At 42.8% G+C, this 21,355-nt stretch overlaps 1 protein-coding gene across 2 annotated transcripts in view; it reads left to right on the forward strand.

Annotated features, from left to right (window-relative positions):
• The window catches only part of PLCG1 (phospholipase C gamma 1), a 79,406-nt gene extending 58,548 nt beyond the window's left edge, over nucleotides 1-20,858 (forward strand). Inside the window, exons 6-32 of one of the 2 annotated variants that reach the window (XM_044297960.1) lie at nucleotides 2-85; nucleotides 569-591; nucleotides 2,422-2,494; nucleotides 3,422-3,523; nucleotides 3,603-3,721; nucleotides 3,889-3,974; nucleotides 4,277-4,397; nucleotides 4,832-5,000; nucleotides 5,524-5,646; nucleotides 5,725-5,826; nucleotides 7,673-7,860; nucleotides 8,080-8,280; nucleotides 9,851-9,970; nucleotides 10,064-10,244; nucleotides 10,331-10,408; nucleotides 10,533-10,636; nucleotides 11,770-11,866; nucleotides 12,074-12,143; nucleotides 12,240-12,397; nucleotides 13,258-13,354; nucleotides 13,471-13,695; nucleotides 14,066-14,214; nucleotides 14,358-14,472; nucleotides 17,194-17,355; nucleotides 17,438-17,526; nucleotides 18,932-19,095; nucleotides 20,757-20,858. In XM_044297960.1, the coding sequence (XP_044153895.1) occupies nucleotides 2-85; nucleotides 569-591; nucleotides 2,422-2,494; nucleotides 3,422-3,523; nucleotides 3,603-3,721; nucleotides 3,889-3,974; nucleotides 4,277-4,397; nucleotides 4,832-5,000; nucleotides 5,524-5,646; nucleotides 5,725-5,826; nucleotides 7,673-7,860; nucleotides 8,080-8,280; nucleotides 9,851-9,970; nucleotides 10,064-10,244; nucleotides 10,331-10,408; nucleotides 10,533-10,636; nucleotides 11,770-11,866; nucleotides 12,074-12,143; nucleotides 12,240-12,397; nucleotides 13,258-13,354; nucleotides 13,471-13,695; nucleotides 14,066-14,214; nucleotides 14,358-14,472; nucleotides 17,194-17,355; nucleotides 17,438-17,526; nucleotides 18,932-19,095; nucleotides 20,757-20,799 (3,243 nt within the window). In that variant the 3' untranslated portion in view covers nucleotides 20,800-20,858. The remainder of the gene's footprint in view (nucleotide 1; nucleotides 86-568; nucleotides 592-2,421; nucleotides 2,495-3,421; nucleotides 3,524-3,602; nucleotides 3,722-3,888; nucleotides 3,975-4,276; nucleotides 4,398-4,831; nucleotides 5,001-5,523; nucleotides 5,647-5,724; nucleotides 5,827-7,672; nucleotides 7,861-8,079; nucleotides 8,281-9,850; nucleotides 9,971-10,063; nucleotides 10,245-10,330; nucleotides 10,409-10,532; nucleotides 10,637-11,769; nucleotides 11,867-12,073; nucleotides 12,144-12,239; nucleotides 12,398-13,257; nucleotides 13,355-13,470; nucleotides 13,696-14,065; nucleotides 14,215-14,357; nucleotides 14,473-17,193; nucleotides 17,356-17,437; nucleotides 17,527-18,931; nucleotides 19,096-20,756) is intronic. The other variant, XM_044297961.1, reaches the window with a different exon arrangement.
• Nucleotides 20,859-21,355: the final 497 nt, after the last annotated feature.

Below are 21,355 nucleotides of genomic sequence, written 5' to 3' on the forward strand. Positions count from 1 at the left end.
GGAAGTGGAACAGAGGAACCAGGAAATTAACTATGCCCAGTTTGCTCAGCTCTATCGATCCCTCATGTACAACGCACAGAAGACGGTATGTAGCGTCGATCGGCATCTCTCCCACGTTCTTCTTCCTCCCTGAACCATTAGTGGGATGTTCCCACATATTGAGCCAGCCTGTCTCCAGTCAGAGTGATTTGTAGGATGGTAATAGTAAATTATATTGGTTATTACCCGGATGTTGCCAATTTATTGTGATGGAGACGTCATTCTGTGACTGTGTTCTGATAATTTTAACTTGCTAATAGGAAATTTTTATTTTCGTTAAACAAAAAGTAACCAAACAATTGAAAAACCTACAGAATGCAAATAAACTAAAGCTGTTGCTGACCTATATTGAGGCGGTGGTGGTTTGTAAGGATGCAGGATGTCATTTGAGTCATCATCTCTTTTAGCTTCTCTGTAGGCCAGGGTTACTGGAGACCTTTTAGTCCTCTGACCACTCTCTATTAGTTGTAGAAATGTGTCGGAAACACTCAAATTCTTCACCCTCATCACGTGTGTCTTCTGCTTTCAGATGCCGCTTCCGTTCGTGGAAAGGTGAGTGTCCACAATCAAGTATATCTGTTTATTCCTAAACCTAAGTGAATCAAAGTTGATCTTAGAAGGACAAGTAATTCAACCTACCTGACCAAGACAAGTAATCAAAATGATAATTGGTGCATCTATGGTCGCTAAAACTGTCCAAACGCATTGCTTTATTGTTGGCTGTAACCAACAATTTCAGCGAGCTTGGCTGAATACCTAAGAGTTGTGCACCCTTGGTAGGGGGAGGGCAAATGCCTCCCTGTTTGGCAAGTCTCCAAAGGGAAGCGTATTTACCCGTTTCCCGGTGCTGGCTTCCCGTTTCTTCTCTCTCCGGGCCTCAGCTTCAAGGATGTAACTTCTGTCCTCAGAGGTGACCTCCTCCCCTTGGGTCATGTGACCATATGACATGACACAGGTCAGGGGAGCAGGTCACCAATGCGGCAAACAATTGGCTGCAGCAGTGTCAAAACGGAAGTTTACATCCTTGAAGCCAAGCGGAGAAGGCGAGGCCAGGGAGAGAAGGAGCCAATGCCAGGAAGCGGGTAAGTGTGCTTTTCTTGGCAGGTCTGCCCCTCCAAGGTGCACAGCCATTTTAAGGCTACTTTGGACACACAACACCAAGTTCACAAGGTTGCAATAGATTGTCACCGTTCAAAGCTGTCCTAGTTCAGAGACTTGACTGCCTCCATCATTTGAGGCCTCTCCTGCATTGTGTGATCAGAAATCCATGTTTGGAGCATAGTCAAGAGTTATAAAATATAATGCTACGCACAGCACATAATATGAATGCTGACCTCAGATCCTGAGTACACTCCGTATACATCTGTTCTGGGAACAGCAGAGCAAAAGTGCATGCTGGAAGTTGTAGTTTCACAACAGCTGCCAGAGTTTGCTAAACCCCGATCTAGTGTTTTCTGCTTTCGTGCAGAAACAGTGCCGCACCTGTCGATAGGTTGTCTTTGGTACTGCAGCTTAGCCCTATTGATTGAGAGAGTTGTAATAATTACCACACATAAGCTTTTGGGAAAATAATCATTTTTTTCTAATCACAGGATATCTCTTTATCCCCTCCCTGACACTTGACGTACATGGAAAGGGTGTATGGAGCAGGCTCAGGTGCTGAGCCTGCTCCATACGTGGCAGGTGCTAGCTGGGTTATACAGGCGACACCTGCCTGCAATCCTGGCCATTTAACATCTGAGCAGTTAGAGGGAGAGGGCCCCCACTGTCCCTCTCATCGTATAATAGGAGATTGGTAAAATCATTATTAAAAAAAGATGGAAAACTTAATTTGATGAAGTCTTTGAAAATATATTTTTTTAATTACAAATTAAAATATTTTCTCATGTATCATATTAAAAATAAACATAATTGGTATTGTCACATCTGTAAATTTCCAAGCTATAAAAGTATAATTTTATTTAGTCTTCATGGTGAACGCAGGAAAGGAATCGCCAGAATTGCCTTTTTCTTTTTTTTTTTTTATCACATTGCCTCCCAAAAAATGTTAAAAAAATGTATCACTAAGTTGTATGCACCCCAAAATGGTACGAATAAACTACAGCTCACTCCCACAAACCCTCACACAAAGGAAAAATAAAAATGGGTGTCAGAATATGGCGACACAAAGCTATTTAAAAACATTTTTTCTTTTTCTTTTTTTTTTTAAGTAGCAAAACGAAAATGCATGACAATTTGGTATTGTCATAATCGTACTGAAAGAGTACGTCTGTCGTGTCATTTTCACTGCAGTTAAAACAAATGGAGGTATTATGTATTTTTTGGGTTTTTCCTTGTTTAACCACGCAATTCTTTTACATTGTTTCCCCGCCCTTCACCCAGAAGTGGAGAGCGTCCAGAGCTGTACCGAGTATCATTACTGGCTTTCCAGAGCTTTCTGTTGGAGTATCAGAAGGTAAGCTGCTGTAGAATGTATAGGGGAGTCCAGAAATCTATCATAAAGGGGTTTATTAACACTGCAAGTAATGTCCTATTGCTGAGGTCCTCACACTCTCAGTAAGTAAGTGGCAAGGGTATGGGGTCACTAGTGACCACTGTGGAAGAAAAGTGTCCCACCTGGCTGATGCAGGTGTCTATTGTAAGGCTACTTTCACACTAGCGTTCGGGTTTCCGTTCGTGAGCTCCGTTTGAAGGAGCTCACGAGCGGACCCGAACGCAGCCGTCCAGCCCTGATGCAGTCTGAATGGAGGCGGATCCGCTCAGACTGCATCAGTCTGGCGGCGTTCAGCCTCCGCTCCGCTCGCCTCCGCACGGACAGGCGGACAGCTGAACGCTGCTTGCAGCGTTCGGGTGTCCGCCTGGCCGTTCGGAGGCGTGCGGATCCGTGCGGATCCGTCCAGACTTTCAATGTAAGTCAATGGGGACGGATCCGTTTGAAGATGCCACAATGTGGCTCAATCTTCAAGCGGATCCGTCCCCCATTGACTTTACATTGAAAGTCTGAACGGATCCGCGCAGGCTACTTTCGCACTTGCGCACTTGCGAATTTTTTTAAAGTTATTAATGCAGACGGATCCGTACTGAACGGAGCCTCCGTCTGCATTAATATGAGCGGATCCGTTCAGAACGGATCCGCCCGAACGCTAGTGTGAAAGTAGCCTTACGGAGATTCATTGATGATGAGGGGATCCATGTAACGTGAACATGCAGTCATTACTATGCATGCCGTTCCTGACAGAATGCTGGTAGTTGTAGTTCTAGATCAGTAGCACAGCTTCAGATTTCAGTTTCATATCTTTTGAATGGTTTTGGTCCTTCTACAGATATGTAGATGTATGGTCTCTCTCACTTTTTTCTTTACACCGTTTCATACTTATTAAAGGAAATGTGGGCGACTGACCTGCTCCAGGTCCAAGAGTTCATGTTCCACTTCCTGCGTGACCCCCTGAGGGAGATTGAAGAGCCGTATTTCACCTTAGAGGAGGTGAGCGCCATTCATCTGCACTTCTGACCCTTTTTTCGCCTGACCTCCTCTGACATTTCCTTTTGTGCTGTCTCTGCAGTTTGTTACGTTCCTGTTCTCCAAAGAGAATACTGTGTGGGATTTAGGGCTGGACACTGTGTGTCCCCAAAATATGGACAACCCTCTGTCCCATTACTGGATCTCCTCTTCCCACAACACGTAAGAAATCTTGGGGTTCATTTCCCTCTGTTCTTCCATCCTCCTTCTTTATTATATTGTTCATTGAATGTCCTTGTTCTTCTATGTCCAAACTTCATGTGCACATTCACTTTTTTTAGATCTACCAAAACCCGCTACCCCTTTTCACTAATGATTTCTGTCTTCAGGTACCTAACCGGGGATCAGTTCTCCAGCGAGTCCTCCCTAGAAGCATATGCCCGTTGCTTGCGAATGGGTTGCCGCTGTATAGAGTGTAAGTTTTCAATGGAAAGCACCACCACCATTAGATTTTCTTTATATATATATATATATATATATATTTTTTTTTTTTTTTGCATAATTGCTTTTCTTATTGTGAATAATATACTAACCAGCAAGTTGTGGCTGGCCTTATTTAGGGGCACTCTGGCTGGCATTGCAGTGGGGGCACTGTGGCTGGCACTTCTGTGGGGCCGTTGTGGCTGGAGGTTTTCCTCGGGGGCGCTGTGTACAAGTAACCTTGATCTTTTGTGCATCATGTGCCTTCATAGTGACTATTAATGTCATTCTTTTCAGTGGATTGCTGGGATGGGCCAGATGGGATGCCAGTAATCTATCATGGACATACCCTGACCACCAAAATAAAGTTTTCTGAAGTCCTCTTGACCATCAAAGAACATGCCTTTGTAACGTCAGAGTAAGTACTACAGAGTTTCTGGGAAGGATCGTGGCGATATGACATTTATCACTAGTTTTTCAAGGGGCTTCATCAGAACCTGCAGCCGGGTTTGGTATGTTCATATACTACAAGATGTGAATTTTCACATTTAGTTCATATGGGTGAAATTCACAAAATAGTCACACAAAATCACTCAGTGGATTAAAAATTTACAGCATTTTGTCAATCCTGTTCCCTTGTTTGGGAGGCATTTTGGAGCAGACAGAATATATTTTTCTAATTCAGATCTCTCAAGTCTAGTGGATGGACAGTTACATGATGAAATTCAGGCCATCACTAGAGGGCGCTTGCTGCCTGCTGTTTACTTTGAGCTCAATAATAAACCGTGCAGTAAACTCCCTCTGGTGGCCAAAGGCAGTATTTTTTTTCTTTAACTCTTTTCTTTTAATTAGGTACCCAGTTATCTTGTCGATTGAAGACCACTGTAGCATTGCCCAGCAAAGGAATATGGCCCAGTACTTTAAGAAAGTGTTTGGGGACATGCTTCTGACCAAACCAGTGGACGTCAGTGCTGATGGGCTTCCATCTCCAAACCAGCTTAAACGAAAAATCCTCATCAAGGTTAGCATGTTTTCCTACATCAGAAGATTGAAACACATATCTTCCAAGCAGTCATATTTTCTAGCAGCATTACACATTGATATTATTAGTGCCTGGGGGATTTGCTCTGCGGTATATTGTAGGTATGTACAGCAAATAAGTCCTACATGTCCTCTCCCACCTACACTGTGAAACTCGAAATCCAACCTTTAGTACTGCCTCTGTTTGGGTTGTGGAGAAGGACATGGAGCCTCTCCTGTCTCTTTCCATAGATTACTGCTGGTCATCAAAAAAATAGAACAAGAGGCAGGAGATACACCGAATTAAGTTACTCCTCATCTCTTGCCAGACACCCCTGACTATCACCTTGAGAACAATAGGATCAGGCATGTTTAAACCCAACTCCCGATCCTTCTTTTTCCCAACATTTGCCATCAGGAGAAAGTTGGAATTCCCCCAGACACATTAAATGGTTGGTCAGTTTCTCCGAAATTGGCGGGTTCAGACGGTGACCAGCTTTAACCACTTCATCTAATCTTTACAGCACAAGAAGCTTGCAGAAGGGAGCACCTATGAGGAGATCCCAACTTCTACTGTGTATTCGGAGAACGATATCAGCAATTCCATCAAGAATGGAATCTTGTACCTTCAGGATCCCATAAATCACGTAAGTTTTCGAATGGGGATAGTGAGAGATGTGTGGGGCGGTATCTAATACTGAATGTGTTTTTTTTTCTCTGTACAGGAGTGGTATCCTCACTTCTTTGTACTTACAAGCAGCAAGATCTACTATTCAGAGGAGACGACTGGTGGACAAACCAACGATGATGAAGAGGAGCAGAAAGAGGTTGGTAGCACAGAATCACAACCAATAAAAGTCCATTATAAGCTGTGCCAGCTCAGTGGTTAGCACTGGTGCCTTGCTGCGCAGGACAACATCTGCATGGAGTTTGTATGTTCTCCCCTTGTTTGTGTGGGTTTCCTCTGGGTTCTCCGGTTTCCTCCCGTACTGCAAAGACTGATAGGGCACTTATGAATTGTGAGCTCCACTGGGGACAGCGAGTGATGATGATGTCTGTAAAGCTGTGTAGAATATGTCAGCGCTAATGAGGAAAAATAGTTGCGCTCACCTGTGTCCCGCTTAATGGCGAAACGGACCATAAACCCGGATCAGGCAAGATTAAAGTCTAAAAAAATAAAGGGGAAAAAAGTCCAATAAAAAGCAACTTTATTTTTCAAAAAGCATGAATAATAAAATTGAAGTGTGACATCATACAGGCAAGATAGCATTATAGTCTACGCCTTTTGGATACCAAAATACAATCCTTATTCATGACATAAGCTATGTAATACAAAAAGTCTTATATAGCCAACCCCCATCCATCAATTGATGGCAGGGGGAATGGTCATGCAAGCTATGCATAAAACATGGCAAAAAAAAATAATAATAAAGTAAAATCACATTAATTGTATTGCAGAATACGATCTGGTTTTTTATATGTCAGCACTATGTAAGTGAGTAAAATAAATTCTGATGGCGGCACATTACATACATATGGTATATTTAGTGTCAAGAGCAAAATCAGACCCCCTGGGGATAAAGCAGGAAACCCTACAGGTATGGATTCCCTGTGTTCCCCTGACTGTATCCCATCCCATTTTTGGCAGAAAACGAATACTATGGTAAAGGCTTAGGTCTCTTTCACACGGGCGTCGGCATGTTTGGATCGGCATGTTTGGAACCCAAACCCCCAACTTCTTCACAGAAGTTCGGGTTTGGGTTAGGTGTTGTGTAGATTGTATTATTTTCCCTTATGACATGGTTATAAGGGAGAATAATAGCATTCTTAATCCAGAATGCATAGTACAATAGGGCTGGAGGGGTTCAATTTTTTTTTTTTACTTAATCCACTTGTTCGCGCAGCCCGGCTTCTCTTCTTTCTTCATCTTTGCTGTGCACAGGAAAAGGACCTGTGGTGACATCACTACGCTCATCACATGGTCCGTCACATGACCCATCACCATGGTAAAAGATCATGTGACGGACCATGTGATGAGCGTAGTGACGTCACCACAGATCCTTTTCCTGTGCACAGCAAAGATGAAGACAGAAGAGAAGCCGTGCTGCGCGAACAAGTGGATTAAGGGGAGTTAAATTTTTTATTTTATTTTTTTTAACCCCTCCAGCCCTATTGTACTATGCATTCTGTATTAAGAATGCTATTATTTTCCCTTATAACCATGTTATAAGAGAAAATAATAATGATCGGGTCTCCATCCCGATCATCTCCTAGCAACCGTACGTAAAAATCGCACCGCATCCTCACTTGCTTGCGGATGCTTGCGATTTTCACGCAGCCCCAATCACTTCTATGGGGTCTGCGTTGCGTGGAAAACGCACAAAGAGGAGCATGCTGCGATTTTCACGCAACGCACAAGTGATGCGTGAAAATCACCGCTCATCTGCACAGCCCCATAAAAATGAATAGGTCCGGATTCAGTGCGGGTGCAATGCGTTCACCTCACGCATTGCACCCGCGCGGAAATCTCGCCCGTGTGAAAGGGGCCTTACAAAAAATATATACCTGTGTGTGTGTGTGTGTGTGTATATATAATATGCGTATCCAAAGGTAAAACTTGTGGTCCAGCTTCCCATAAAAAAACTTGTAATATGAGTATATACGATTTGCCAGGTCAGCAACAGCTCTGAATTGCACTCAACTGAAAAATGGTTCCATGGGAAGCTTGGTGCAGGCCGGGATGGACGACACATTGCCGAACGCCTCCTGACTGATTACTGCATCGAGACCGGAGCCCCAGATGGCTCTTTCCTAGTGCGGGAAAGTGAGACCTTTGTAGGGGATTACACACTCTCATTCTGGTAAGCATGCCATGTTGTAGTGCATTACATTGGGTACTACTGCTATCTGGAATAGTGGACCGATGCCATGTAATGAGGCACTATTCCGGATAGCAGTGGTAACCAAAATAATGCACTACATTGGCAGTGATTGGTGTCTTGTTCAGATATATTAAAATGTATTGAGATTTTCTGGCATGTTGATTGACATTGGCTTCTTTTTGGTTGGTTGTTACGTAGGAGAAATGGAAAAGTCCAGCATTGTCGGATACACTCCAGGCAGGAAGCGGGTAGCCCCAAGTTTTTCCTAACGGATAACCTGGTGTTCGAAAGTCTGTACGCACTGATCAACCACTACCAACAGATGCCATTAAGATGTAATGAGTTTGAGATGAGGCTGACCGAGCCCGTTCCACAAACCAATGCACATGAGAGTAAAGAGTGAGTGACGGGAAATATACATATCAGTGGATGAAGTTGAATAAAGAGCACCATTATATGTTTTTTTAATACGTGTATTACAGAGAGAAGTCCATGTTCCAGTTATGGGTACAAACACCTGCTAATTCTTGCCAACATCTGAATTGCAAAAATCTGGACATTTAAGACTCACTTCCTGGGAACACCCCCAAACTAAATTCAATCACCAATTTTTAGGCCAGATTTACATAAACCCCACCAGGATTGTCCTGACCATCTGTTGGCATGTACTGTATGTTGCCCCTATCTTGTTCGCTAGTGGCATCATACACCAGCAGCACTTATACTAATGACACTACCCCAGTCCATGGGTATTTTGTGGTGTCACCTACGTGTTACGGCGTCCAATGCTAAGCAGCTGCGGACAAGAATAGGCATTTCTATAGGGGTGCCGGGCGGGTGTGTTGAGGATCTGCAATTTGCGGGTCCGCAACACACCACGGACGTGTGAATTGAGCCTAAACCTGTCCAGGTTGCTACACAATTAAACGGAATGGCCACTTACTGGCTACTTGTGACCAATGTGTAGGTAACACGACTAATGTGCATTTGGAAAGTCTTCAGACCCTTTCACTTTTTGATATGTTCCTCGCCTTGTCCCCCATCATTCTGTATTCATTACCCCAAAATGAGAAAGTAAAAACTGAATGTTGGAAATCTTTTCTAATTTATTGAAATGGAAAAACTAAATCTTGCATTGCCATAAGAATTCAGACCCTTTACTCAGGACTTAGTTGAAGCACCTTTGATAGCGATTACAGCCTCCAGACATCTTGGGTAGGATGCCACAAGGTTTTCACACATGGATTTGTGGATTTTCTGCCATTCTTTACTGCAGATCCTCTCAAGCTTGGTCAGGTATTTTATTTATAAGCTATTCCCCGTGTTAGGCAAATATTTTGTGCTGTCCAAGTAGAAATCCTGTCCATAAAATGGCCGCTGATGGAGGGTCATGTAATCAGATACATTACTTAGCCTCCTCTATTCAAAGACACCGCACCTGCATGAAACTGCTAACAGTGCTAGTGCAGATGGCAGGCTCAGTGTATGTGAATGGAGGAGACATTACTTGGAGGTGATTTGCCTGGTCACATGACCCTCCTTCAGGAGCCATTTTATGGACATAATCTCTATGTGGAAAGACTTGTTAAACAAGGGGCGATACCTTCTAAAATATAAAAAAACGTACAGTATATCACCAAAGACTATATTAGTAAGTGCCATATAATCCTCTTATAAACACATTGGTCAAGAGTAACCAGAAAGTGGCCAACCCCTTTAACGCTATTCCAAGTTACTTCCTTGGACATCTTGTTTAGGCTTCCTTGACTATGATGGACCTATATTCGAGGTGCATATTTGCTGGAAATGGTTTGTCATGCATTAATTTCAGGTTTAATTGCACATTCCTAAAAATATATTATTAGGGTTGTCCCATAAATGAGATATAGAATGAAAGTCAACTGCTGGTATATGTGGTTATGCACCAGACCTACTCTTTGAATTGAACTTTTTTATGTTCTGTTTGCAGATGGTACCATGCAAGCCTTAACCGAGCACAAGCTGAACACATGTTGATGAGAGTACCGCGGGACGGTGCTTTCCTAGTACGTAAACGGAGTGAGCCCAACTCTTATGCCATATCATTCAGGTGAGACTCTGTGCCTTTATTTAGGATGTGCCAGCTTTCTAATGGTCCTTGATGGTTTTTCTCACATTGCCTTTTTGCATTGACCTGGTACAGAGCGGAGGGAAAGATCAAACACTGCCGGGTGCAGCAGGAAGGTCAGAGTGTAGTACTGGGCAGCTCCGAGTTTGACAGCTTGGTGGATCTCATTAGTTATTATGAGAAGCATCCCTTATACCGGAAGATGAAGCTAAGGTATCCCATCAATGAAGAGACCCTGGAAAAGATTGGCACAAATGTAAGTACTACACCTGGGATTTTGTCCTGGGCCAGGTTGACCTCTGGAAAGCATGGACCCATCACTATCCCACCTCTATCTTGCAGGAACCAGATTATGGGGCACTTTATGAAGGGAGGAATCCAGGTTTCTATGTGGAGCCGAACCCTATGCCTGCTTTCAAGGTATTCCCTCCTACTAATTGTGTTGTAACTCGTGTGTAGATGTCTTTGTTTCTCCTTTTTACCTTTGTTTTTTCCTTTCCTAATAATCCTTTTTTTCTCCCTGGATCTCCTCCTGTGTCCCCAGTGCTCTGTTAGGGCCCTGTTTGATTATAAAGCTCAGCGAGAGGATGAACTTACTTTCACAAAGAATGCCATCATCCAGAATGTGGATAAGCAGGAGGGTGGATGGTAAGCACTTTGCCTCCCAACCATGATCTGTATAGAAGCCTGTTTGCAGGCCGACTCTAATTTCAAAAGAAGTTGTCTTATATGGACAGCCCCTATCCATATGGCCTCTTAGGACATATGGATTCCATGAAGGAGGGGGGGTCTCATGATTGGGAACTCCCTCTGTGTGCCAGAGTGCTGTGCTGCTAAGTATCAGGATCTCCAACTGTGGCAGACGTAGCCTATCCATGTACTACCTCTCCTCTGCTGCAGCCACTGCAGTAAAATGTATGGCTTGGTTATTTCTCCTGGAGATAAGAGCTGCTTCCTTGGGGTTTCAGAAGACCCACCAAGATCAGCTGATCACCTGGCCATATCCATTTTTGCAATCGACTGTCTTGGTAAGACAACTCCTCTAAGAGTATGTTGACATTAGCGGATATGCTGCAGATTTCATACATCAAATCTGCAGAATGATAGCAGCAATATGGTATTGGGAGCTCCTGCTAGATGCTCTGCAAGTAGCCTGCAGACCACATTGGTACAGGCTATTAGCAGAGCTGAGAGAGCATCGTCCAGGAGCTCCCATATCGCATTGCTGCTCTGCTAAAGCCTCAAATCCTAGGCATTTTACCAGGGAGCCGGCGGAGGCGACTGGTCAAACATCTCCAGAGGGTTCGGTCACAGACTAAAATACATGTTGGCTGTTTGGCCTAAAAACCCAGATATGCCAGACAGACTTTAGAAAAGCAACGCTTCTACAGGCAGAAACAGCAATGCTCTGGCCTGTACAGAGCTCAATACGGCCCCAGGGAAATCCATACTTCCATACAGCGCTGAGTATGGATTCTAAAGCACGACTGACACCTCAATTTCAGGCGTCTATATCACTTGGAAAAGAATAAAAAATAAAGTACATTACAAAAATAATTTCCTTCACATTTAGAACTGGTTTTTAATAAAGTGTGTGTGTGTGTGTGTGTGTGTGTGTGTGTGTGTGTAGGTATAGGTACACGTTAAGAAATCTCATCCATATGCTGAGAAATAAAAATCTGTCCATATCGGGTTGTACCCTTACTGTTGGACTATTAACTATAAATTACAATTACCACAATTGGATACTATTATTGATATTGGCCTTACATTTTCTGTAGGTGGAGAGGAGATTATGGGGGTAAAAAGCAGATGTGGTTCCCTTCCAACTATGTGGAAGAGATCTTTAACCCCCCTGAGCCTGAACCAGAGCGACCGGTAAGTAATACTTGCCACATGAGGTGGGGTAAGGAAGTTTAGGCATCTTAGGTCACTTTAAAAATATAATACCTTTTAGTTTTCCTGGATTACGCTGTTCTTTATGGGCCTACTTAGACATGTCACAGGTTGGGCAATGATGTATTTTTGTAGATTGCATAAACTAATAGATTTATTTTTCCCCTTATCTGTCTTTTTTTTCCCCAGCACCTGGATGAGAACAGTCCTCTTGGAGACCTCCTTGGAGGAATATTGGATGTGCCATCTTGTCAGATTGGTAAGAGAACCCTACAAGTGATGACTTTTCTGCTAGTTATGGAGTTACCATACATGATGTAGGTGGTTTCTACCTGTCATATATCCTTTATTTTAGCTATCCGGCATGAAGGGCTGAACAACCGCCTATATGTTTTCTCTATAAATGTCCCATCTGTGACAAGATGTCCACTTGATGTGGCCGCTGACTCAGCGGAAGACATGCAGGACTGGGTGAGAAAGATCCGGGAGGCGGCTCAGACAGCAGACGCTCGGGTATGAGGCTCCATATCTGTCTTGTGTTTTTATTACAGTCATTAAATGAAGCCATCAATGGCAGACTTATGTTTAGTGGTCCATAAATGTAAACCAGCTCACCTTACAATCCACAGCCCTGTGCCCGGAACGAGCCAAGCCGATCGCTCTTGTAGAATATAAGAAGAAAAGATGGTTCCAGCACTTGTAATAACTCAGTTGCCTTTATTTCTTTCTTGTAGCATGTAACTCACATGGACACAAACCATCACTCCAGCATGGTTGACGCGTTTCGAACACAGGTGTGTTCTAAGTGGTAACCTCGACTAAGAACACACCTGTGTTCGAAACACATCAACCATGCTGGAGTGAAGGTTTGTGTCCATGTGAGTCACTGCTACAAGAAAGAAATAAAGGCAACTGAGTTATTACAAGTGCTGGAACCATCTTTTCTTCTTATGTTTAGTGGTGTATCTCCTGGTGCCATTTTCCTTTTATAATAGTCATGATCTTGCAGCTCACCAGTAGCTAGTGACGCTGAGGTATTTTATAACCAAATAGTAAAAAACTTACTTAAACGGGGTTGTCTGCTTTGGACAGTCTCTTTTTGATCCAATTCCCATGAGCTGATCACCGATTTCTGCTGTACCTGGCAGCAAGTATTCAATTTGCCTACAGCACCACCACAGGAAAAATGAAGCATTACAAGTAAGCAGTGGGTTATCTATGTAAAGCTCTGATACGCCGAGTCCTCTATCTTCACTAATGGAACCCTGAATCCTCTTTATGAACGCTCTGATAGAGTAATTGAAAAAATAGGTTTTCTAAGACAGATAATCTTTTTTTAACCTTTTTTTGTTCATTGTGTTTTTGCCACTTAGCTCACTGAGGGCAAAATCATGGAACGAAGAAAGAAAATTGCCCTGGAGTTGTCTGAACTAGTCATTTATTGTCGGCCTGTGCCCTTTGATGAAGAGAGTAAGTGAATGGGTTTTTTTAACACTTCAAGTTCCTACTGTTCACTGGGCTCAGATATGGGAGCATATTAGAAAAAGCAAAGATTATCAATGTCCCTACCTTCGGTTCTCCTACAGAGATTGGCACAGAGAGGGCATGCTATCGGGACATGTCCTCTTTCCCTGAAACTAAAGCTGAGAAGTATGTCAACAAGCAAAAAGGCAAAAAGTTTCTTCAGTATAATCGGCGTCAGCTATCTCGCATTTACCCAAAAGGCCAGCGCCTGGATTCTTCCAACTACGACCCATTGAACATGTGGATATGTGGCAGTCAGCTGGTGGCTCTCAATTTCCAGACACCAGGTAACTTTCTATTTTATTTATATATATATATATATATATATATATATATTGTTTTTTTTTCAGGCTAAGGCATCACGTTTATAGCTGTATTATGGCTCCTTACAATGCTTGAATTGTAAGGAATGGCAGTAGGATAGCCATAGGACCCCAATGTACCTCACTGTGCAGTATGTACAGTACTGTGTTTTTAATGGCATGCTCCATTGAATGGCATCCCATATTATAAAGGTATTCTCTCCTATAACAATATCTCCCAACATATTGAGCCCCTGCGGCAGGGAACTCCATGTGACACTTTATGGTCCCTCTGCCAAGTCTTACTCCTATCGTACTAAGTTCTACATCTTCTTGTGGTGCTTATTTTCTTCAGACAAGCCCATGCAGATGAACCAAGCTCTGTTCCAGTCAGGAGGGCGCTGTGGTTATGTCCTGCAGCCAAACAGTATGAGAGAAGAAATGTTTGATCCGTTTGACAAATGTTCCCTTCATTTAGTGGAGCCGATCATTGTCCATATTGAGGTAAGGCTCTGGAAACCAGTCTAGACTCTGCAAATCTCCTACATGGACAAACAAAAAAATTGGCTGCATACACATGTATAGGTCAAAAGCAATCTGGTGGACTGTGGACTGTGGTGACTTTTTTTATTTTTTTTTATTCACAGATACTAGGGGCCAGGCATTTGCCCAAAAATGGCAGGGGTATCGTGTGTCCATTTGTAGAATTGGAAGTTTGTGGAGCAGAATATGACAATGCCAAACTAAAAACAGAAATTGTAGGTAAGATATGTTGGGTTTTTGTGACATATAAGGTATAAATAATAAAAGGGACGGCTCACTTGGGAAATCTTGGATATATTGTAAACAAAATATGCTGCGGATTTTCACTTATCTGGGGCCAACAGAAGACAAAATAATTTTTGCAAAGGAAATGATGGTGAGCTCCTCTAGGCATATATTATTATATTATGTATAGTGTGTGTGTGTGTGTGTGTGTGTGTGTATATATATATATATATATATATATATATAATCTATAGATATCTCTAAATCAGGAAATGATGTATAATATAAAAACAAACCATATAAACAAAAATGAACAGAATAAAAATACAAATATGTTGTCAGTCCAGAACTATATAGGCTGTGGGCCCAGCAACTAATGTGAAATAAAAATAAGCAAAATTGATAAAAAGTCGTATGTAGTATTTTCTTATGTATTAAGAAATATATCTATATTCCCCTTGAAAAAAATGATGTATACTGATTATATTGACCCTTTGGATATGGTACCAAATAACAATGAAAATGTAGAAAGAGCACATGGATCATAATTGTTTCCCAGCAATAGGTTGGTGATGGCTCAATATCTCACTGTAAGGGATTCCCAAGTTACAGTTACTTTCAATTAATTAGTTTGCCACTAGGTATTTACGGTAATTACTGTCATTGCACTGATCGTGGCGCTAGTGTCTCTCAGTAGGTATAGCGATCACTGCAAGTGTATGGCAGTGTAATGTATGATGCAGCGCTCTCGCGCTCCGCCACCACATCTGTCTTCACATGGACGACTCTCTGTGTATGAATATATTGAGACTAACGTCGTGCCACAAAAAGGGTACAGCTACACCGTGACATGTGCCGGGCAACATTTTTTATGATAGTCAATTGTGTCGCGCTGCGATGCGACAGTCGCCCAAAAATCCAACTTGGGTGTATTTTTTGCAAGTGTCGTGTCAGTCGCAGCATGTCGCAAGTCACAGTGCGACACCATTGACTATTATAAAAAATGTTGTGCAACTTTTCTGCGACAAGAAGTCGTACAACACATGTTGCCGTGTAGCCCTAGCCTCCCTTCTCCGGACACGGATTTGCACTTCCTTGTAGGTGCTGACATTCAGATGAAAATGCCGGTATCCAGATGGAAGTGCTCGTATTCAAGTACGGGCTTTCGGCAGATACTGAAACTGCCTGTGTTGGTAATTGGCCGGCTGAGCTCTGTAGTGCCACTGTTTGTTGTTCTGGTACTTGGCCAATACTTTACTTGCTGAATACTTAAAAAATGGGGGATAGAGTTTTGTTGGAGGAAAATTAGCAGATAAATGAAGCCGTCCTCTTCAAAAAATATATCAAGAGTCGATAAGGGGGTCAGGATTGTGACTATAGCAGTTATAAACTCAAGACTGATAGGAATGGAGAAATGAGGGGGGGGGGGTGAGAACAGGGAAGAGTTTGTGTATACTGCTATACATGTAGCTGATGAGGACCAGAGAGAGTTCTCCATAACATCCAAAATGTCTGCTGTATCCTTCATTCTGGCCTCTTTGCAGTGTAAATCACTCAAGTGTTCTTGTCATGGCTTGAGTTTTAAGACTAGAACAACATTTTTAGCTTGGCAATGAAAGGGGGTACCTTAATAAAAATAATTGTGAGAAGTGTTTCTGCTACCACTAAAGGGAGTTTTTTCTTTTGTGAGCCTTTCACATTATTTGTTGTTATCGCATTCAAATACTATAAAGTAAGCTCATAGCTCCCCCTAGTGGTGGCTGTAGGCAGCCAGGACATTATAGTTTACCTCTATTTCCATGCAATGCATTTTGAACAGATTTTCAAGCCACTCAATGCCTTCCTAAGGACATTGATTTCACTGACACATTTTTTTTTTTTAAGTGAGTGATAAGGAGTCTAGGTTTAGCTCTAACCTCCAGAGCATATTAACGATGAAATGGTTGCCATGTCAAGTCCCTTGGTGGGAAATGTTGTATTGCACAATGGCCATTCAGATGATTTCTCCCCCGCTAGAGGTGCTAGCTGTTAGCGGTTCTCCCCTCCTATGGCAGGGATAGTACTGGTGGGACAACCACGTTAAACACAAAGGGGCTGAGGTGCTGCTCTGAGCGCTCTGCATCTTCAGCTTTCTTGGCCTCTGCTGTCCAAACATGGGGAGTATGAATCCCATATACTTTCTGTGGATCCATACGTCACATGCTCGGACAGGTGAGCAGAGGGTGAAGAAAGCCAAAAGTGCAGATCAATCAGAGCAGTGCTTCTGCCTTTTGGTTATTTTTATTTAATTTAATTTTTTAATGTTTAGTTACCCTTTAACATTAGCAGTTACCCAATTGCCCATCTTTAGCATAGATGCCTTTCCCACGTGCAACCACATCACCATCGCACCCTAATTGACCGCAAAAAAACTGATTTTGTGTGGATCAGTTCTCGCACATGCATGCTGCCCCTCCATACAGTGAAGGGTCTCAGAGGTCAGACTGCACCCAATATAATATTCATTACCTATACTCTGAATAGGGAATACATGGTTTCTGCTGGAATATCCCTTGATGGGATGCTGTGGCTAGAATCTTCAGGTCAGCAAAGCCTCTCCCTACCCGAGGACCTTTTGCAATCAGATTTACCAGTTTGAAAAAGTGATATTGCCAGAAGCTCTTGTTCTTGTGACCTTTCCTCCTCCAGTACATCTCTTTTTGGGTTTCTCTGCAGTTGATAATGGTCTGAACCCAGTTTGGCCTCAAAAGTCTTTCCAGTTTCATATTGCAAATCCAGACTTTGCCTTCCTTCGATTTGTCGTCTATGAAGAAGACATGTTCAGTGACCAGAATTTTCTGGCCCAAGCATCTCTTGTTGTGCGCGGCCTCAAAACAGGTGCAGTATAACACGTGATTGTAGTCTTAGGACACTTATGTGGTTGAGTTCCTGGAAAAAAATGTTTTCTATATCTTTGTAGGTTTTAGAGCAGTCCCCTTGAAGAACTATTACACTGAAGACTTGGAGCTGGCTTCACTCCTTATCCGGTTAGACATCTACCCCAGTAAGGTAAGAAGTTGCGGAGGGGCTATTGACTGAGCTATTGATAGAAACCATTCAGTCTTGCCATTATTTTACAATTGAACGGAAAAACTGAAGGTCCAATTGAGACCAAGAATCTGCCATCACATTTTATACGGTAATCTCTATCTACCAAACACTAGACGGTATGGCCTCTCCTAGATCTTCAGATCCAGTAGTAACTTAAAGTGGTATTCCCACCTCAGACATGGATGGCCCTTCGCTAGGATATGCCCTAAGTGTCAGATAGGTGCCGGTCTGACGGACCTGCCTCTTTTCTCCAGAATGGGGTCCCCAACGTCAAGGAGAGTGAATTGCGCATGTACTTTCCATTCAATGCAATGGGAAGTCCCATAGCAGTGAATGGAGAGCGTACCGCACATGCATGGCCACCCCTTCTTTCACCGCAATGGGACTGCCGGAAATAGCTAAGCCAGCACTTGGCTGTTTTTGAAACTCCTATAGTGGTGAACCGAGGGTGGCCGCACATGCAAAGCTGCTCTCCTTTGACTTCAAGGAGCCCATTCTGGAGTGGGTTCCAGAGGTGGGACCCACACTTATCTGACATTGATGGCATATCCTAGTGATGGGAATGCTCCTTAAGACGTCCTGCCATCATTTCCACCTAAACATGTGGTACAGAACTGATTAAATGTTCACATTTGTGTTGAAGCCTCCCTAGCAAATTTGATGCATCGCTGTTGTTCCCATCAAAACGACACATTGATGAAATCTGTTGGAATCTGGCAGTAATGAACCAATGAACCAATGTCACAGTGCAAGTGTGAACATAGCCCAACTATCTAGCATAGCCACACAAATGAGGATTTGCTTTTCAGATGAATGATTCATTGTTCAGGAGTCCACGTAATTTCTATGATTATTATATATTGTCATTGCTGCATCTATAGTGACCTGAAGTATAAAAAGACCATTCGTTTAACCTGCATCATAAATGCTGTAAAAAATAAAAAACAATGCCACACATGACACAGAATACTAAGTGATCAAAAATACATGAACCCCAAAATGATACCAATGAAAAATGTCAACTCATCCTGCAAAATCATACCCTAACACAACTCTGTCTGGCAATACAATAAGGCAATGTGAAAGCAAAAGGTTTTTGTGCAGTAGAACATAAAAACTCTTCAGGTAATTGGTATTATCATAATTGCACTAACCAATATAGTAAAGGTCACACGTTATTTATGTTGGAATAGTATGACATATTTTTTTTCAAAATGTTTTGTTCTCTATAACTTGGGTGCGTCTTATAGTTCAAATACCCAATATGGTATATGTGAAAATGGTTTTGCAAAAGGCCCTAAAGGTATTCTATTTGTTGTGCGCTCATCAACTTCCAACAGCTAATTTTCCGATTATATTTCAGCAGGAGAATGGTGAACTGAATGGGGCTTCAGCACCCCGAGAGCGTGTCAATGATTCCACTGCAAGGCTACGTGATGGCTTTGGGGATTCTCGATATGCTGCACAACAGCTGGATGATTTCCGAATCCCTCAAGAATTTACAGATGGGTTTGACAGAGAGAGGAGGTAAAGCAAAATCTCTGTGTGATTAATGTGCAAGCTGATTTGTACGGAACCGGCTGACCTGTTACATGTGCACTTGGCAGCTGAAGGCATCTGTGTTGGTCCCATGTTCATATGTGCCCACATTGGTGAAAAAAATAAAGTTGTAATATATGGAAAGTAACCTCTAGGAGCAACGGGGGTGTTGCCGTTACACCTAGAGGCTCAGCTCACTCTGCAACTGCCATGTCCTCTGCACTTTTTGATTGACACGGCAGTCAATCAAACTACAAAATCACTGTATATAAATGTGTGAGTGATCCGTTTGTTTGTTTGTTTGTTTATTTTATTTTTTGAATCCTATTTTTCTGCCGGAATTTGCTCCTTTTTGAAGACTGGACACAAAACCACAGCTTGCAGCAGTTTTGTGTCCGGTCAAAAAAAGGAACTGAATGCATCCTGATAAGTTTTGCCAATTAATGGAACTATTTTGGTCTGGTTTTGAGATCCTCTCCTGGATCCCAAAACCGGAATGCCACATCGCAAGTGTGAAACCGCCCTAACAACAGTTCTCGCTCTGGTAGACCTTGACGCTAATCATTTGAATGGCTGGATTAACTGGAGTGTTGGCTTCATTTGCAAAAGGAGTTTTCCTCATGGCACTTGTGTCTCAACACTTGAATGGGAGCTGAGATGAAATACGGTGACACGGCCAATACACAGCCTTCTGCTTCCAGCTCAGCCCACTGGTTTGTTTTCAGTGCCAGCAGCTGCTGAGGTCAACTGATTGGTGAAAGTCCGACAGCCAGAACCCTTACCGATCTTAAGATAGGTCGTCAAGCTCAAGAGACTAGAAAACCCTTTAAAGGGGTTCACTTGAATATGGCGAGCAGTTGTCGTTATACTGCGCTGCCACTAGAAGGGAAACGGCATGCAGTTAAATTTTGAAGAGGATACTGCACTCACATAAGCGCTGTGACCCTTTCGAACAACTGTTCAGGATGGGAAGGGTCTTGGGAAGTTAGGTGATCAGTATTATACCACTCCCTTCTTTTTTCAGTCACACTGAATGGGAATGTTTACCGTTTTCTCTACTAGGAATCCTAATGAAAAGTACAGATTTCATCAAAAGGGTTGCCTGGCCCAAAAAAAAAAAAAAAGGATTGAATGGCTTAAAGGGGAAATGTTCTATAGACCCCAGAGCACAGCTGGATCCACAATAGTAATCCTATTTACCTATCCTTGCTGCTTGGTTAGGGCTCCATCGCTCCCCCACAGGTCTCTGGTCTCTCCGTGCCAACATCCGGTTTGACGTGATCGCTGTGGAGGTGACATGTCACCCATACATCCTGTGACCCAGTGTCATGAAACATGGGTCAGACAGTGTGGGGTCTGTAGAAAAGGTCTCCATTGGTGAACAAGTCCTTTTGTAGTGAAAAATGTACCTTACTGATCCCCCTGCTGCTCTCGTCCCAATGCTTCCTGGGTCGCCTGCTGTTCTTTAAATCCTTCTGCACCCGCTCAGCCGTTCACTGGAGCAGCAGAGGATCATTAAGGTATTTTTTAGACATTATGCCCCTGTTTTAAACATTTTTCCTGGCCAGACAACCCCTTGAAGGCAAGTGAGATTATTTTAGTAAATGTGATTATTAATCTTTGCACCTTCACTATTCCTTTCTTTACAGGGTCCCACGAAAGACACGCCTGAGTGGAGATAACAGACTTTAAACTCCAAACGACAAGGATGTTTGTAGAAGGAGGGCGATACGGCTTCTGGCAACAACCAACAAAAGAAAAAGAAAAAACAAGTCCTGTCCTTTTGGAAAACAGTGCCTCGACGTGGACTCTGCCTCCAGGCAGCTTGATCTTTGCACATTCTGTGTCTCAAGATAACCTCTGCAAGGGTCATTTTGCTTAGTGTTTCTGTCAAGGGAACCATCTACCTGCAGCACAAACTGTAGGAACTCTTTCCCTCTATATATCATGCCTTGTATATTAGTATGGCTGCTCTCATAGACTGGGTTTCCAGAGTAGCATACCACCGCCCATGCTTGATCTTTGGTCGTTGTCTGTCAAACTGTGAATGAAGGATCTGAAGAATAGTTTGTATGAATACCCCAGGTATTGCCCATCTTTCTGTGCTGCACCACATTCCAGGGTCTCGCGAAGTACAGAAAAGCTACAGATTATATTTTTCTTCTTCGGTTTTCATGTGCGTGGCCATTGACCTCTCACTGCAATAGTTCTCTTGGGGCCATGAAAGCAAAGTTTGGTATCCAGTTGC

The sequence above is a fragment of the Bufo gargarizans genome, chromosome 6 (assembly GCF_014858855.1).
Source record: "Bufo gargarizans isolate SCDJY-AF-19 chromosome 6, ASM1485885v1, whole genome shotgun sequence".
Lineage (NCBI taxonomy): Eukaryota > Metazoa > Chordata > Amphibia > Anura > Bufonidae > Bufo > Bufo gargarizans.